Here is a 17,141-nt window from a genome sequence, read left to right on the forward strand (position 1 = left end):
CTGCAATGAACTGAGATCGCCCCACTACACTCCAGACTGGGTGACAGAGCGAGACTCCATCTCAAGAAAAAAGAAAAAAAAAACTCTAACTTTGTGGTTGGGTATGGTGGCTCATGCCTGTAATCCCAACATTTGGGAGGCTGAAGCAGAAGGATCACTTGAGCCCAGGAGTTTGAGCCCAGGCAACATGGTGAGACCCTGCCTCTACAAAAAAAATACAAAATTAGCTGGGTGTGGTGGCATGCGCCCGTAGTCTCAGCTACTTGGGAGGCTGAGGTGGAAGGATCACCGGAGCCTGGGAGGTCGAGGCTGCAATGAGCTGTAATCATGCAGCCTAGACGACAGAGTGACACTCCGTCCCCCCCCCCAAAAAAAAAAAAAAAAAAATCAAACTTTGTAAAGGAACAATTAAAAAATACATTTCCTTTTCATTTCAATTTAATTAAATTAACAAGAAATTTCTTTTTTTTTTTGTTTTTGAGACGGAGTCTTGCTTTGTCGCCCAGGCTGGAGGGCAGTGGTGTGGTCTCGGCTCACTGCAAGCTCTGCCTCCTGGGTTCATGACATTCTCCTGCCTCAGCCTCCTGATAACAAGAAATTTCTAAAGAGGAAATATATCTAAAAGAGTTTAAGAAGATTTTCATGTACCCACGGAAAAAAACTGGGACACCATGAGCTTTTTATTTTGAGACATTCTCACCCTGTTGCCTAGTCTGGAGTGTAGTGGTACCACTGTGGCTCACTGCAGCCTTGAACTCCTGGGCTCAAGTGATCCTCATACCTCAGCCTCCCAAGTAGCTGGGTATAGTTGGTGCCACTACCCCTGACTAATTAAAAAAAATCTTCAGATAGATGGGTCTTACAATGTTGTCCAGGCTGGTCTTGAACTACTGGCTTCAAGCAATTCTCCAGCCTCACCTCTCAAGTAGCTGGGAATAAGGGTGTGAGCCACTGTGCCCAGTTCACATAACTTTTAATATAATGAGATGCAAGTGTAGCTTCTGAAGTGCTATGACAGCATAAATGACTAAATCATTAAAAATTAACATTGAACAGAGATAAAGGTTATAAATACGAAATTGTAGCACCATGAAGAAAAACTTATGATATGTAATATAAAAATAGCAAGATTCTGACTGGGCACGGTGGCTCCTGCCTATATTCCCAGCACTTTGGGAGGCCAAGGCAGGTGTATCACTTGAGGCCAGGAGTTCGAGATCAGCCTCGCCAACATGGTGAAACCACATCTCTACTAAAAAACACAAGAATCAGTCAGGCGGCCAGGCGCAGTACTTTGGGAGGTGCCTGTAATCCCAGCACTTTCGGAGGCTAAGGAGGGCAGATCACAAGGTCAGGAAATCGAGACCATCCTGGCTAACACAGTGAAACCGCGTCTCTACTAAAAATACAAAAAAATTAGCCGGGCGTGGTGGTGGGCGCCTGTAGTCCCAGCTACTCGGGAGGCTGAGGCAGGTGAATGGTGTGAACTCGGGGAGCAGAGCTTGCAGTGAGCCGAGATTGCGCCACTACTGCACTCCAGCCTGGGCGACAGAGCAAGACTCCATCTCAAAAAAAAAAAAAAAAAAAAATCAGTCAGGTATGGTGGTGTGTGCCTGTAATCACAGCTACTTGGGAGGCTAAGGAACGAGAATCACTTGAACCCAGGAGGCAGAGGGTTCAGTGAACCTAGATCATGAAACATGAGAAGGTAGCTGATGTCCCATCACAGTGGCATGGAACAGCTGTTGTCACATTCTGGGACATTCTTGTCAAATGTTTTTGTGTGAAGTGTCTGTGTGAGTTGGTGTATCTTTGTTTTGATATAGTCGCATCATGACAAAGACATAGAGATATAAATTTGTTTCCTGCTTTTCATTTGTAACATAACAGCAAGAATTTCCCCATGGTACCACATACTCTTTTTTAAGCCACGTTTTTAGTGGTTAACAAAAAATCCTACTAAGTGAATACAGCTAAAAACGTAGTTAGTAAGTCATCTGGCACAGATGAGAGTTGTCAGGATTTTGTAGTGTATTATAAACAACATTACAATGCACATCTCAACATATAGGCTTTCTCTCTCTCTCTTTTTTGAGATGAGATCTTGCTCTGTCATCCAGGCTGGAGTGTAGTGGCACTATCTTGGCTTACTGTAGCCCCGAATTCCTGGGTTCAAGCCATTCTTCCACCTCAGTTCCCTGAGTAGCTGAGACTACCCGTGAGCCACCATCGTGCTTGGCTAATTTTTGTATTTTTTGTAGAGACAAGATTTCGTCATGTTGCCCAGGCTGTTCTCGAATTCCTGGACTTAAGCAATCCTCCTGCCTTGGCCTCCCAAGGTGCTGGGATTACAGGCATGAGCCACTGCCCTGCTGGTTTTCTATATGACTCCTTTCCGAAAACAGAGTCCCAGAATTAGAATTGCTGAATTAAATAATATCATTAATTTTAAGACTCTTGTTACAATGACAGATTATTTTCCAAAAGAGTACAGGTAACTACTATTGTCTACATTTTTTTTTTTTGGGACGGAGTCTGGCTCTGTAGCCCAGGCTGGAGTGCAGTGGCTGGATCTCAGCTCACTGCAAGCTCCGCCTCCCGGGTTTACACCATTCTCCTGCCTCAGCCTCTGGAGTAGCTGGGACAACAGGCGCCCGCCACCTCGCCCGGCTAGTTTTTTGTATTTTTAGTAGACACGGGGTTTCACCATGTTAGCCAGGATGGTCTCGATCTCCTGACCTCGTGATCCGCCCGTCTCGGCCTCCCAAAGTGCTGGGATTACAGGCTTGAGCCACCGCGCCCAGCCTATTGTCTACATTTTTAACCAGAAAACACTAACCTGTTTTGGTAGGTCTGCAGTCAGAGCACGAATGGACATGTGAGTCTTGCTGTGCCTTCTGCAAAACAGAGAACAAGCTGTGAGAAACCAAACCCTCCCCTACTCAGCGCCTGTTTTTACAGCAGCAAGCATGTACTGCATCCATGAAGAAAACCTCCCAGGAAAATGTAGCTAAGAGGTATCTAAATAGAAAGGGGCAGGATAATGGAAAATAAGAATTCAAATAAAAAACAGAGGTCCCAAGAGAGGTAAGATTACACACTCACACTAAAGGAAAAAATTCCACATGCAGAGAAACAACAAGAATGTTCAGATTAAAAGTTTACTATAGGCCGGGTGCGGTGGCTCACGCCTGTAATCCCAGCACTTTGGGAGGCTGAGGTGGGTGGATCATGAGGTTAGGAGATCAAGACCATCCTGGCTAACACTATGAAAATCTGTCTCTATTAAAAATACAAAAAATTAGCTGGGTGTGGTGGTAGGCGCCTGTAGTCCCAGCTACTCGGGAGGCTGAGGCAGGAGAATGGTGTGAACCTGGGAGGTGGAGCTTGCAGTGAGCTGAGATCACACCACTGCACTCCACCAGCCTGGGCGACAGAGCAAGACTCCATCTCAGAATAAAAAAAAAAAAAATATTACTATACTATGTAAAAAATACATATAAGCTAAGCTATACAGAAAAGAAATGAAAAATATCTCTGTGTATACAATGTCTATATAAAAACATTACAGGCCGGGCGCGATGGCAGCACTTTGGGAGGCTGAGCTTGGCGGATCATGAGGTCAGGAGATCGAAATCATCCTGGCTAACAAGGTGAAACCCATCTCTACTAAAAGTACAAAAAATTTGCCAGGCGTGGTGGCGGGTGCCTGTAGTCCCAGCTACTCGGGAGGCTGAGGCAGAAGAATGGCATGAACCTGGGAGGCGGAGCTTGCAGTGAGCCGAGATCGCACCACTGCACTCCAGCCTGGGTGACAGAGCGAGACTCTGTCTCAAAAGAAAAAAAAATTACAAATCCACTTTCTTTAAAACATTGAAACTGAACTCCTGTAAAAATACATGTTCATGCATTTGAAGTGACTTTTAGTCAAGTAAAGATTAATATTTAAAATAGGCTGGGCATGGTGGCTCACACCTATAATCCCAGCACTTTGGGAGGCTGAGGTTGAAGGATTACTTGAGCCCACATGTTTGAGACCAGCCTGGGCAACATAGCAAGATCCTGTCTCTACAGAAAAAAAAACCAAAAAAACAAACTAGCCAGGGGATGGTGGTGTGTGCCTATAGTCCCAGCTATTCGGGAGGCTGAGGTAGGAGGATTGCTTGAGCCCAGGAGTCTGAAGCTGCAGTGAGCTGTGATTGTGCCACTGTACTTCAGCTTAGGTGACAGAGCAAGACTCAGTCACTCTTCTCACTCTCTCTCTCTCCATATATATATATTTAAATATTAATTTTAAAAGCACACACTTTACATCATAAAGGCCAGCTTACCTTTCATATGGAATTCTCTTCATTCCACTGTCTTTGAAATAATCTACTAGTTGCTTCTGAGTTCTTCCACTGTGAATAAAGATTCAGATTTTTAATAAAGAACAGTAAGTCAGCATTAATTTTACAGAGTAAAAGACAAAAGATTTACTTATCCTCTCTCATAAATATACACATATATATTTTATTTTTAAATTTTTTTTCTATTAAAAAAAAAAAAGGCTGGAGAGCAGTGGTGCAATCTCGGCTTGCTGCAAGCTCTGCCTCCCAGGTTCACGCCATTCTCCTGCCTCAGCCTCCCAAGTAGCTGGGACTACAGGCGCCCACCACCACGCCCACCTAATTTTTTTTTTTTTTTTTTTGTATTTTTAGTAGAGACGGGGTTTCACCGTGTTAGCCAGGATGGTTTTGATCTTCTGACCTCGTGATCCGCCTGCCTTGGCCTCCCAAGTGCTGGGATTACAGGCGTGAGCCACTGCGCCTAGCCTATATTTTATTTTTTACGACTGAGTCTTGCTCTATTGGCCAGGGTGGAGTGTAGTGGCGAGATCTCTGCCTCCCGGGTTTAAGTGATTCTCATGCCTCAGCCTCCCGAGTAGCTGGGACTACAGGTGCCCGCCAACACATCCAGCTAATTTTTGTATTTTTAGTAGAGATGGGGTTTCACCATGTTGGCCAGGTTGATCTCGAGTTCCTGACCTCAAATGATCCACCTGCCTCGGCCTTCCAAAGTGCTGGGACTACAGGTGTGAGCCACCGGGCCTGGCCCACGTATATATTTTAAAGTTATACTTTGTAGTAAGCGTAACTGAATTTGTAAGCAAAGTTTTAATTAAGCCTATTTTTTTCCACTATTTTATTTCATATGCTTCCTCTAGTTAATCTTTCACAATACCTCCACTTTGCGTGTAATTCTCTGAAATATTTTATAACATTTGTTTCTTGACTACGAATTACCTATTTTCTCAGCTTTACAAACCAGTGAGGGGCCCATGCAAGTCACGGCACGGCCCCTACCTGTATCTGAAGGAGGAGCCCCGGCTGAAGAAGACGGCTTTCGCTTTTGGCTTAGGTTGGTCCAAAAGTCTAAAAAAGGTGTGATACTCCACACATATCTTCCAGAAGTTCTTACATTCATCTCTACTACCCAACAAAAATTCTAATGTGTCCTGGTAAGGTCCCTAGAAACAAAACATAAAGGTTAATTAATTCAAGAATGAAGTATTGGACAAGAGAAAGTACATTTAGGAAGCAGATCACACAATAGGCAATTCCAAAATTAAAAATTAGTAAGGATTTTTTTTGAGACACGATCTTTTTTTTTTTTTTTTTTTTTGAGACGGAGTCTCGCTCTGTCGCCCAGGCTGGAGTGCAGTGGCACAATCTCGGCTCACTGCAAGCTCCGCCTCCCGGGTTCACGCCATTCTCCTGCCTCAGCCTCCCGAGTAGCTGGGACTACAGGCGCCCGCCACCTCGCCCGGCTAATTTTTTGTATTTTTAGTAGAGACGGGGTTTCACCATGTTAGCCAGGATGGTCTCGATCTCCTGACCTCGTGATCCGCCTGTCTCGGCCTCCCAAAGTGCTGGGATTACAGGCTTGAGCCACCGCGCCCGGCCGAGACACGATCTTGCTCTGCGCCCAGGCTGGAGTGCAATGGCGTGATCTTGGCTCACTGCAACTTCAACCTCCCAGGCTCAAACAATTCTCCCGCCTCAGTCGCTCCCCTCCGACCCCTCAGTAGGGACTACAGGTGCATGACACCAGGCCCAGATGATTTTTGTATTTTTTGTAGAAAAAGGGTTTTGCCATGTTGGCCAGGCTGGTCTTGAACTCCTGAGCCCAAGCGATCAGCCCACCTCAGCCTCCCAAAGTACTGGGATTACAGGTGTGCACTACTGCACCCAGCCCAGGAAGGATTTTCTAAAAATTGTATATAAAGTCTTCTGGTTCCATTTGCTTAATTAAGAAAAGAGAAACAGTATTTATATTCACAGTAGAAATAGCAGAAAAATTAAGTCGCCCACAATCACACAACTATCAACATTCTGAATTATATCTTTGTAAACACTTTTCCCACCTAGCAAAGGATGGCGTTTTTCATGCCAGTTGACATATTTATATGTTATTACTGAATTGTTTCTACACGGTATATATTTTTAAAATCTAGAATGTTTTAGATGTTCAGGACATGCAGTTTTCAGGCCCACAAATATCGTCCTGAAGAAACTGCATTCACTCTCAGTTATTCCTCAGGATACATTCCTAGAAACGGAACTCTGAGCTCAAAGGCTGCACATCTTCGAACCTGCTGGTGTATGTTACCCGGTTACCTTCCACAAAGACTGTAACACTTTGAATCTAACATTTAGTCTTTAAAAAAGTGCTCAGGCAAGTAAAGTGTAACTTTGCTAAATGCAGATACAAACAGTTCCGGGCTTTCACTTATCGCCCTATTCAAGTTAATAGCTGCTTTGGTGAACTTTCCCTATCATCTCAGAATAACTGCAAGAAACTTTTTTTTTTTTAGTCACAGAGTAAAACAGCTTTTACTTGTGTTTTGTATGTGTGTCTGGCATTCCTTCTACTTTCCTTTCATCCACAGAAGAGATATTTGTACACCAATTAAAGCCACTTTCAAGCCTTCTACCAAAAGCAAACACACTTACATATCACACCGAACCCAGCGAGTGACAAAAGCCCCACTACTCAAGTGCCTTGTAAAGGCACAGGCAAAACTTTTCTTCTGACTGGCCCAAGGGCTCTAAATCTCCCATAACCCAAAATGTGTCTGGGCTGACGCAGGCATGGCTCTCTCTTAAGCTTAAACCCCACGGTAGCTTGGCAAATCTTTTTATTTTCTAACTCCTTTTGTACAACGGAAATGCAGCAATTGGAACATCTTTGAATAACGGGAAGTACTGGGTTTTACCAAATACACTGCACAGGCATTTATTTTTTCCATTTTTACTCATTTCAGTAAATTCACATGTAATTATTACTTTATTAATGAGCAGTCAGTAAAGAAAGGAATATTTACTTCCTGATAATCAATGCTTCTCCAGTTAGAGCTATTCAAAGATCAATTTCTGAATGAAGGACACAAGAGAACACTGGGGCACTCCTCAATTCATTCTGAAGCTCTCAATTGCTGTGGGGCTACAGATCATTTTGAACACTTTGTTCTTCAGCTTCATTACCTAGAGGACAAAGAGGCTGCAATAACCATGGTTCTCAGCAGCCCCTGGGAGCCTGTCAGATGTGCACCTTCTTGGGTTCATCCCAGACCCACTGAACGCGAAACCCTGGGGTTTTCAGCCAGCAACATGTGAGTGACAAGGTTCCTGGGGGAGGTAAGTGTGAGACCAGCTAGGCAGACTGCCCTCAGCCCTCCAGACCTAAGTCCCGAATCCTGTCCTTGAGTTCTTATGTGCATTATGCTGAAATGATTTACAAAGTAGTTAATGTTTTAGCAGAATAAATTATGAGTTAAAAAATGGTCAAAATAGGCTGGGTGTGGTGGTTCACGCCTGTAATCCCAGCACTTTGGGAGGCCAAGGCGGGTGGATCACCTGAGGTCAGGAGTTCAAGACCAGCCTGTCCAACATGGAGAAACCCTGTCTCTACTAAAAATATAAAATTAGGCCGGGCGCGGTGGCTCAAGCCTGTAATCCCAGCACTTTGGGAGGCCGAGACGGGCGGATCACGAGGTCAGGAGATCGAGACCATCCTGGCTAACATGGTGAAACCCCGTCTCTACTAAAAATACAAAAAATTAGCCGGACGAGGTGGCGGGCGCCTGTAGTCCCAGCTATTCGGGAGGCTGAGGCAGGAGAATGGCGTAAACCCGGGAGGCGGAGCTTGCAGTGAGCTGAGATCCGGCCACTGCACTCCAGTCCGGGCGACAGAGCGAGACTCTGCCTCAAAAAAAAAAAAAAAAAAAAAAAATACAAAATCAGCCAGGTGTGGTGGTACATGCCTGTAATTCCAGCTACTTGGGAGGTTAAGGCAGGAGAATCACTTGAACCCGGGAGGCGGAGGTTGCGGTGAGCCGCGATCATGCCATTGCACTCCAGCCTGGGCAATAAGAGCGAAACTCTGTCTCAAAAAAAACAAAAACAAAACAAAACAAAAAGCTAAAAATAATACTTACATGAACCTCTGGATGAAGTTTGATAAGAAATCTTTTCCTCTTGAAGCTTAGTTTACGGACCTTGGACCAATTGAAAGTGTTGATTTTGGTGGTGCCCTGAAATTCAAGAGACAGATTACATTTGTAATCTAACACATAACCCCTTTCTCATAAAATAGGGAATGCTTAAATTACATCCTTGACAACACAGTAATCTACTTGGCATTTTACCATTATACCTGAAATAGCTCTGACTTAAAATGTCAATAACTAATCTATCTGTTCTAGAAAGATAATTAATTTTTTTTTTTTTTTGAGAGGGAGTCTTGCTCTATTGCCCAGACTAGAGTGCAGTGGTGCAATCTCCGCTCACTGCAGCCTCAAGACTCCTGGGCTCAAGCAATCATCCTGCCTCAGCCTCTGGAGCAGCTGGGACTACAGACACCAGACACCAATCCTGCCTAATTTTCTATTTTTAATTTTTTTTTGTAGAGATGAGGTCTTGCTATGTTGTTCAGGCTGGTCTCAAACTCAAGGCACATCTGGAACATAACACTGAAAGGTTCAAAGAGATGGAAAAAGATGTACTCAACAACTGACCAAAAGAAAGCTGGTGGAGCAATATTATCATCAGACACAATGCATGAGAAAGAAGCCTTACATAATTTAAAAGCAATTCACCAGGAAGATACACTTGGACTTGTATCTCTCCCCATATTGTTTCAAATATTTATAGGAAATAGACAATTAAAAGAAGAAATGGAAAGATTTGCGCTTTTTTTTTTTTTGAGACAGTCTCACTCTATCACCCAGGCTGGAGTGCAGTGGTATAATCTCCATTCACTGTAACCTCTGCCTCCTGGGTTCAAGCAATTCTCCTGCCTCAGTCTCCTGAGCAGCTGGGACTACAGGTGTGTGCCACCACACCTGGCTAATTTTTGTGTTTTTAGTAGAGATGGGGTTTCACCATGTTGGCCAGGCTGGTCTTGAACTCCTGACCTCAGGTGATCCATCCACCTTGGCCTCCCAAAGTGCTGGGATTACAGGCGTGACCCACCACACCTGGCTAATTTTAATTTCTTTGATAAGGTTTTATTGCAAAATTTTAAAATCAGTGTTAATGTTATACATTTTTTGAAGTTCGCTCCTGCAAGGAGGCTAGTCTGGAAGGGGCAGTGATAGTGGCCAGGCAGGGCTGGGAGTAGAGTCAGGTTTCTCACTGAAGCTAGAACATAGTGCTAGTGTAACAGGAGCAAACAATGGGAATTCCTAGTCTCAGCAGATACAGACACAGATATAGAGGTAAATACAGATACGTGAGGTGAGTGGGTGTATGTACACGTGTGGAGCACTGTCTATTGAGACGGCCAGGAGTGGTGACACCCCACAGAGCAATGGGCACACTGAGTGCATGGATCTTGGTCTCTAAATACCAGTCTTCACTAAAACGGCTGGGCTCTGTGGGGAAATGGCTGACTCCATGGTGAAGCAGGCAAAGCACAAAACAAGCCTGGCATGTCTTATTTTGTAAGAAAGCAAAGAAGTGCTCATAAAATAAAAGGACATATAAGAAGGACATGAGGCTGGGCGTGATGGCTCAAGCCTGTAATCTCAGCACTTTGGGAGGCCGAGATGGGCGGATCACGAGGTTAGGAGATCGAGACCATCCTGGCTAACATGGTGAAACCCCGTCTCTACTAAAAAATATAAAAAACTAGCTGGGCGAGGTGGCGGGCACCTGTAGTCCCAGCTACTCGGGAGTCTAAGGCAGGAGAATGGTGTAAACCTGGGAGGCGGAGCTTGCAGTGAGCTGAGATCCGGCCACTGCACTCCAGCCGGGACGACGGAGCGAGACTCTGTCTCAAAAAAAAAAAAAAAAGGACGAGAGGCAGCTTGAAGAGCCTCCCTTGGGCCAAATGCAGGAAAGTTAAAGATAAAAATAAATAATGAAACCTACAGATTATCAAGTATCAGATTTGAATCTATGAATCCACAGAGACATAAACTAAATAAATGGGGAGAAAACTCTTCCTTCCAGTAGTAGGAAGAACAGGATTTAAAGAGTCATCACTGGGCAACCATCATAGTGATCTAACTAGAAGATGAGTGGGATGAGGTACAAGATAGTTACTTAGTCTCAAAGTATCTCTTCAGAAAATACTTAGTTACAAAGAACAAAAAGTAACTTTTCTTTCCTTAAGAGATAAGGAGCCTCAAACTCTTGGGCTCAAGCAATCATCCTGTCTCAGCCTCTGGAGCAGCTGGGACTACAGGCACCTGATACCAATCCTGGCTAATTTTCTATTTTTAATTTTTTTGTTTAACTGGTTAAAGGCAGATGGGCATCTCAGGAAAAGGCCAGCAGGACCTTTTGTAGAGATGGGGTCTTGCTATGTTGCCCAGGCTGGTCTCAAACACCTGGCCTCATGTGGTCCTCTTGCTTCAGCCTCTGGCTTCAGCCTCTATAGGCATGAGCCACTATCTAGTCAAAAGTAACTCTGTATACAGAAAAGCTGGCAAACATCATCTTGACCAAGTGATCAATGTTACCACCACCACCAACGGGACAGATGGACCCTATGTACTACATGAATCAGCATACATCACCACTCTGGGAGTTTCTCACCTAGGCAGTGAGCCCAGGGTCTGATCCTGAGGAAGCACTGGACAATCCCATATCATAAACATTCTACAAAATGATCGCCCTGTAATCTTCCAAAATGTCAAGGTCATGAAAACCAAAGAAAGAAGAATGTTCCAGACTGCAGAGACCAGAGAAACATAATGCCTGGGTACAGCATTTGCTCCCAGATTGGACCTTCTGCAGTAAATAACACTGGGCCAACCAGTTAAAGGCAGATGGGCATCTCAGGTAAAGGCCAGCAGGACCTTTCTGTGCTGTTTGTGTAGCTTTTTTATAAGCTTGAAATGGTTTCAAAATAAAATTTAAAACACATCTGAGACACTGCTTGGGAATTTCAGCGACTATACGTTTGATATTACCAACATTTACTCTTGTCTGCAAACTCAATGTAAGAGGCAGCAGAGTGAGGGACACAGTCCCCTTAGAGACAGCTCCAAAGAAAAAAACAAACCCCTTTAGCCATAAGAAGGAATAAAACACTGATACATGCTACCACATGAGTGAACTTGGAAACAAGGAAACACTACACACAATAGACATGTTTATATGATCCCACTTATATGAAATACCTAGAAGAGGTAAATCCATAGAGGGAATGTCCTGATGGTTGCCTGTTCTGGATATTAGTGGTTGCTGGGGGCTGGCGGAGTAACTGCTAAAGAGTATGAGGGTCTCTTTTTGGGTTGAAGAAAATGTTCTGAAATTAGATAGTAGTGATGGTCACACAACTGTGTAAGTATCCTAAAACAAATGAATTGCATACTTCAACATGGTGAATTTTACGGCATATACATTTTATCTCAATTAAAAAAAAAATCCTGAGTGAGATGTTCTCAAAGCCGAGATACAAATGTTAGGGTCTAAATGAGGACTTAAGCTTCCTAGTTCCCAAAATATTGCCCAAACACTAAGTCACTCTAATTTCTACTGAAAGTAAAATATTGAAGGCCAGGTGCGGTGGCTCACGCCTGTGATCTCAGCACTTTGGGAGGCCACCGTGAGCGGATCACCTGAGGTCAGGAATTAAAAGAAAAAAAGAAAAAAAAATGAGCTGGACATGGTGGCCGGTGCCTGTAATCCTAGCTACTCAGGAGGCTGAGGCAGGAAAATCATTTGAACCCAGGAGGTGGAGGATACAGTGAGCAGAGACTGCGCCACTGTACTCCAGCCTGAGCGACAAAGGGAAACTCCATTTCAAAAAAAAAAAAAAAAAGTAAAATATTGGAGGATTTCAACTACATTCTCAAAGTTCCTCTCCTAAATTGTATTCTCAAAAACAAAGCAAAACAAAACATCAACAAAAGGAAACAAAATCCCCACAGCCCCAGCTCTAGATATTATTTATTTATTTATTTATTTATTGAGACGGAGCCTCGCTCTGTCACCCAAGCTGGAGTGCACTGGCCAGATCTCAGCTCACTGCAAGCGCCACCCCCCGGGTTCATGCCATTCTCCTGCCTCAGCCTCCCGAGTAGCTGGGACTACAGGCGACTGCCACCTCGCCCGGCTAGTTTTTTGCATTTTTTAGTAGAGATGGGGTTTCACCGTGTTAGCCAGGATGGTCTCGATCTCCTGACCTTGTGATCCGCCCGCCTCGGCCTCCCAAAGTGCTGAGATTACAGGCTTGAGCCACCATGCCCGGCCTATATATTATTTATATATCTAGGACAGAGTCTAAAAAACCGAGGGCCTAGGCTGGGCATGGTGGCTCACGCCTGTAATCCCAGCACTTTGGGAGGCCGAGGCAGGAGGATCATGAGGTCAGGAGATCAAGACCATCCAGGCTAGCACAGTGAAATCCCGCCTCTACTAAAAATACAAAAAAATTAGCTGGATGTGGTGGCACCCGCCTGTAAGTCCCAGCTGCTCGGGAGGCTGAGGCAGGAGAATTGCTTGAACCTGGGAGGTGGAGGGTGCAATGAGCTGAGATCGCGCCACTGCACTCCTGCTTGGGTGACAGAGTGAGACTCTGTCTCAAAAAAAAAAAAAAAAGAGAGTGAGGGCCTGCCACAGAGGTAAGACATGAAGCCCTCCCAGGAAGGAGGCTGACAATAGCTCAGAGGCCCCCACATAACTGCTCCAGCTGCTTGTTCAATCCCTTCTGGTCCAAATAAGAAATTTCTACAGCTGTCTTTTGGTATCTGTAGGGGATTGGTTCCAGGACCCTCTACCCCAGTATCCAATTAGTCTCTGATAGAAAACGGTGTAGTATTTGCATATAACCTATGCACACCCTCTTGTGTACTTTATTTTTATTTTTGTAGAGATGAGGTCTTGCTTTGCTGCTAAGGCCGGTCTCCTGAGCTGTAGTGATTCTCTTGCCTTGACCTTCCAAAGTGCTGGGATTATAGGCTTGAGCTACCATGCTGGGCTTCCTGTATACTTTAATAAAATCATTTCTAGATTACTTATGTACCTAATACAATGTAAATGTCACGTAAATAGTTTTACTGTACTGCGTTAAATTTGTATTTTTTTAAAAATTACATACACACACGTGTGTGTTTTGAGACAGTTTCACTCTTGTTGCCCAGGTTGGAGTGCAATGGCGCGATCTTGGCTCACTGCAACCTCGGCCTCCTGGATTCAAGCGATTCTCCTGCCTCAGCCACCTGAGTAGCTAGCATTACAGGCACCTGCCACCATACTTGGCTAATTTTTGTATTTTTAGTAGAGAATGGGGTTTCACCATGTTGGCCACGCTGGTCTCGAACTCCCGACCTCAGGTGATCCACCAGCCTTGGCCTCCCAAAGTGCTGGGATTACAGATGTGAGCTACCGCACCCAGCCTGTACTGTTTTTTATTGTTTATTTTCCTGTGGATATGGAGGGCCAAGTGTATATCCCAGGGTCTTAACCACTGCCCTTAAAGGAGAAATAAATAGAAAATCCAAGGACAATCACAGCTTTCATCTACTGCACCCTGACTTGACAGACGAAGACAACACTTTTAAAGCTGCACAGTTAGCTGTCGAATGCTAAAATCTACTGCTTTCATTTTCATATTCATCCAACAATCCAGGGCATATCTGAAAACACCACATAGACTACAAGACTGGAAACAAATCCAGCCAGCTCAGGGTCACCCACTCCACATCAAGTCTTCTTCCTCAGACAGAACCAGCTGCACCTGTATTGGCTGCCTGTCTGGGATTTACTCTCAGGCGTCTATTCATTAGCCCGTGTTTCTGAAAAGCACATTGATGACAGTAAGCACATTTTCCACTTTGAAATCTTGCCCCCTCAGCTTCTGTCACCACCAATACCTCACACCTGCCCATCCCCACACTCTCCTAATTGTTGGTAAATTTTAAATTCAGTATTTATGTTAATGGTCATGTAAGTATTGCTCACACGCTCAGCCATGGTGAATTTAACTACATTTTTTATATTATAAAGTAAAGCTTCCTTCTTCAAAATTTCCTTGAGAATCCTAATTGCCTCTTTTCATCTGCTTCCTTGGCATGTACCTATCACTAGTTAACACTCTTCCACATGGTCCAGCACAAGAACTGAGTCCCTGGTCTACCCTCTCCCGGGGCCCTGCCCTCCGCTCTAGTGTTGGTGGATGCCCTCGGCAGGCACAGCCTGTGTCTTCCTTTGCCTATCTCGGATGTGGAGCACCCTATTTCCTTCTTTCTCATTTTTAGTTTATTCTCTCCTCTAGTTTTTCCTTACAAAGGGTGAGCAGCAGTCAAATTTTTACAAAATCTACATGTCTGAAAGAAGCCTTTCTCCGTACAGAAGTCATGTGGGCACAGCACGGAATTCTAGTCTGGAGCCCCCCACACCAAACTGTTCTTAAAAAACTATCGCCAAATGCTCGGGGAAACTGATTTGAGTAATAATAAAACTGCAGTCTCAAAAAAAAAAAATAATTAGTTTGGAAATAATTTCCTTTTAATTTTTGAACTACTGCCTCCCCCATTGCTTTCTAGCTTCCAGTATTGCTACTGAATAGCTGGAGGCCATTTTAAATCGCATTTCTTTCTCCCTCCTTCCTGGGAGTTCTTGGGTCTTCTCCACTATTGTCCTTTGTTGGACGGACAGACTGCAAAATTTTTCTCCCATTCTGTAGGGCTGTCTGTTCACTCTGATGATAGTTTCTTTTGCTGTGCATAAGCTTTTCAGTTTAATTACATCTCATTTATCAATTTTTGCTTTTGTTGCAATTGCTTTTGGCATTTTCGTTGGCTGTGCCTATGTCCTGAATGGTATTGCCTAGATTTTCTTCCAGGGTTTTTTTTTTTTTTTTTTTTTGAGACAGGGTCTCACTTCATTGCCCAGACTGGAGTATAGTAGCTGATCTTGGCTCACTGCAACCTCCACCTCTCAGGTTCAAGTGGTTCTCCTGCCTCAGTCTATCGAGTAGCTGGGGTTATAGGCACTCACTATCATGCCCAGTTAATTATTATATTAGTAGAGATGGGGCTTCACCACGTTGGCCAGGTTGGTCTTGAACTCCTGATATCAAGTGATCTGCCCCTGTTGGCCTCCCAAAGTGCTGGGATTCAGACGTGAGCCACCGTGCCTGGCCCTCTTCTAGGGTTTTTATAGTTTTGGGTTTTACATTTAAGTATTTTCTTTTCTTTTGAGATGGCATTTCACTCTTGTTGTCCAGGCTGAAGTGCAATGGCATGATCTTGGCTCACTGCAGCCTCCACCTCCTTGGTTCAACTGATTCTCCTGCCTCAGCCTCCTGAGTAGCTGGGATTACAGGTGCCTGCCACCAGGCCTGGCTAATTTTTTTTGTACTTTTAGTAGAGACAAAGTTTTGCCATGTTGGGCAGGGTGGTTTCAAACTCCTGTCCTCAGGTGATCCGCCTACCTTGGCCTCCCAAAGTGCTGGGATTACAGGCATGAGCCACCACGCCTGCTTACATTTAAGTCTTTAATCCATTTTGAGTTAATTTTTGGATATGGTATAAGGAAGGGGTCCGGTTTCATTTTCTGCATATGGTTGGCCATCTCTCCCAGCACCATTTATTAAACAGGGAGTCCTTTCCCCATTGCTTTTGTCAGGTTTGTCAAAGATCAGATGGTTGTAGGTGGTCTTATTTCTGAGTTCTCTCTTCTGTTTAATTGGTCTATGTGTCTGTTCTTGTACCAGTGCCATGTTGTTTTGGTTACTGTAGCCTCATAGTACAGTTTAAAATTGGGTAGTGTGATGCCTCCTGCTTTGTTCTTTGTGCTCAGAACTGTCTTGGCTATTCAGGCTCTATTTTAGTTCCATAGGAATTTTAAAATAGTTTTTTTCTGGCTGAGTGCAGTGGCTCAGGCCTGTAATCCCAGCACTCTGGGAGGCCAAGGTGGGTGGATCACAAGGTCAAGAGATCGAGACCATCCTGGCCAAGATGGTGAAACCCCATCTCTACTAAAAATACACAAAATTAGCCGGGCATGATGGCAGGCACCTGTAGTCCCAGCTACTCGAGAGGCTGAGGCAGGAGAATCACTTGAACCTGGGAGGCAGAGGTTGCAGTGAGCCGAGATTGTGCCACTGCACTCCAGCCTGGTGACAGAGTGAGATTCCATCTCAAAAAAAAAAAAAAGTTTTTTCTAACTCTGTGAAGAGTATCAATGGTAGTTTAATGGGAATGGCATTGAATCAATAAATTACTTTGGGCAGTATGGCCATTTTCATGATACTGATTCTTCCTATCCACGAGCATGAAATATTTCTCCATCTGTTTGTGCCCTCTCTGATTTATTTGAGCAGTGGAATGTAGTTCTCCTTGAAGAGGTCCTTCACATCCCTTGTTAGCTGTATTCCTAGGTATTTTATTCTTTTTCTGGCAGTTGTGGATAGGAGGTCATTCATAATTTGGCTGATTGCCTTTTATTGGTGTATAAGAATGCTTGTGATTTTTGCACATTGATTTTGTACCTGAGCCTTTGCTGAAGTTGCTTATCAGCTTAAGAAGCTGTGGGGCCAGGTGCAGTGGCTCATGCCTGTAATCCCAGCACTTTGGGAGGCTGAGGTGGGCAGATCACAAGGTCAGGAGTTTGAGACCAGTCTGGCCAACATGGTGAAACCCC

At 44.3% G+C, this 17,141-nt stretch overlaps 1 protein-coding gene across 7 annotated transcripts in view; it reads right to left on the minus strand.

Annotated features, from left to right (window-relative positions):
* The window catches only part of FARP2 (FERM, ARH/RhoGEF and pleckstrin domain protein 2), a 147,552-nt gene that overhangs the window by 57,832 nt on the left and 72,579 nt on the right, over window positions 1-17,141 (minus strand). For all 7 annotated transcript variants that reach the window (XM_033229477.1, XM_033229473.1, XM_033229475.1 and 4 more), the window contains exons 9-12: window positions 8,480-8,575; window positions 5,346-5,509; window positions 4,332-4,400; window positions 2,840-2,897 (exon numbers count right to left, since the gene is read on the minus strand). In XM_033229477.1, coding sequence (XP_033085368.1) covers window positions 2,840-2,897; window positions 4,332-4,400; window positions 5,346-5,509; window positions 8,480-8,575 — 387 coding nt within the window. The remainder of the gene's footprint in view (window positions 1-2,839; window positions 2,898-4,331; window positions 4,401-5,345; window positions 5,510-8,479; window positions 8,576-17,141) is intronic.

Source organism: Trachypithecus francoisi, unplaced genomic scaffold (genome assembly GCF_009764315.1).
Source record: "Trachypithecus francoisi isolate TF-2019V2 unplaced genomic scaffold, Tfra_2.0 Lachesis_group13, whole genome shotgun sequence".
NCBI lineage: Eukaryota > Metazoa > Chordata > Mammalia > Primates > Cercopithecidae > Trachypithecus > Trachypithecus francoisi.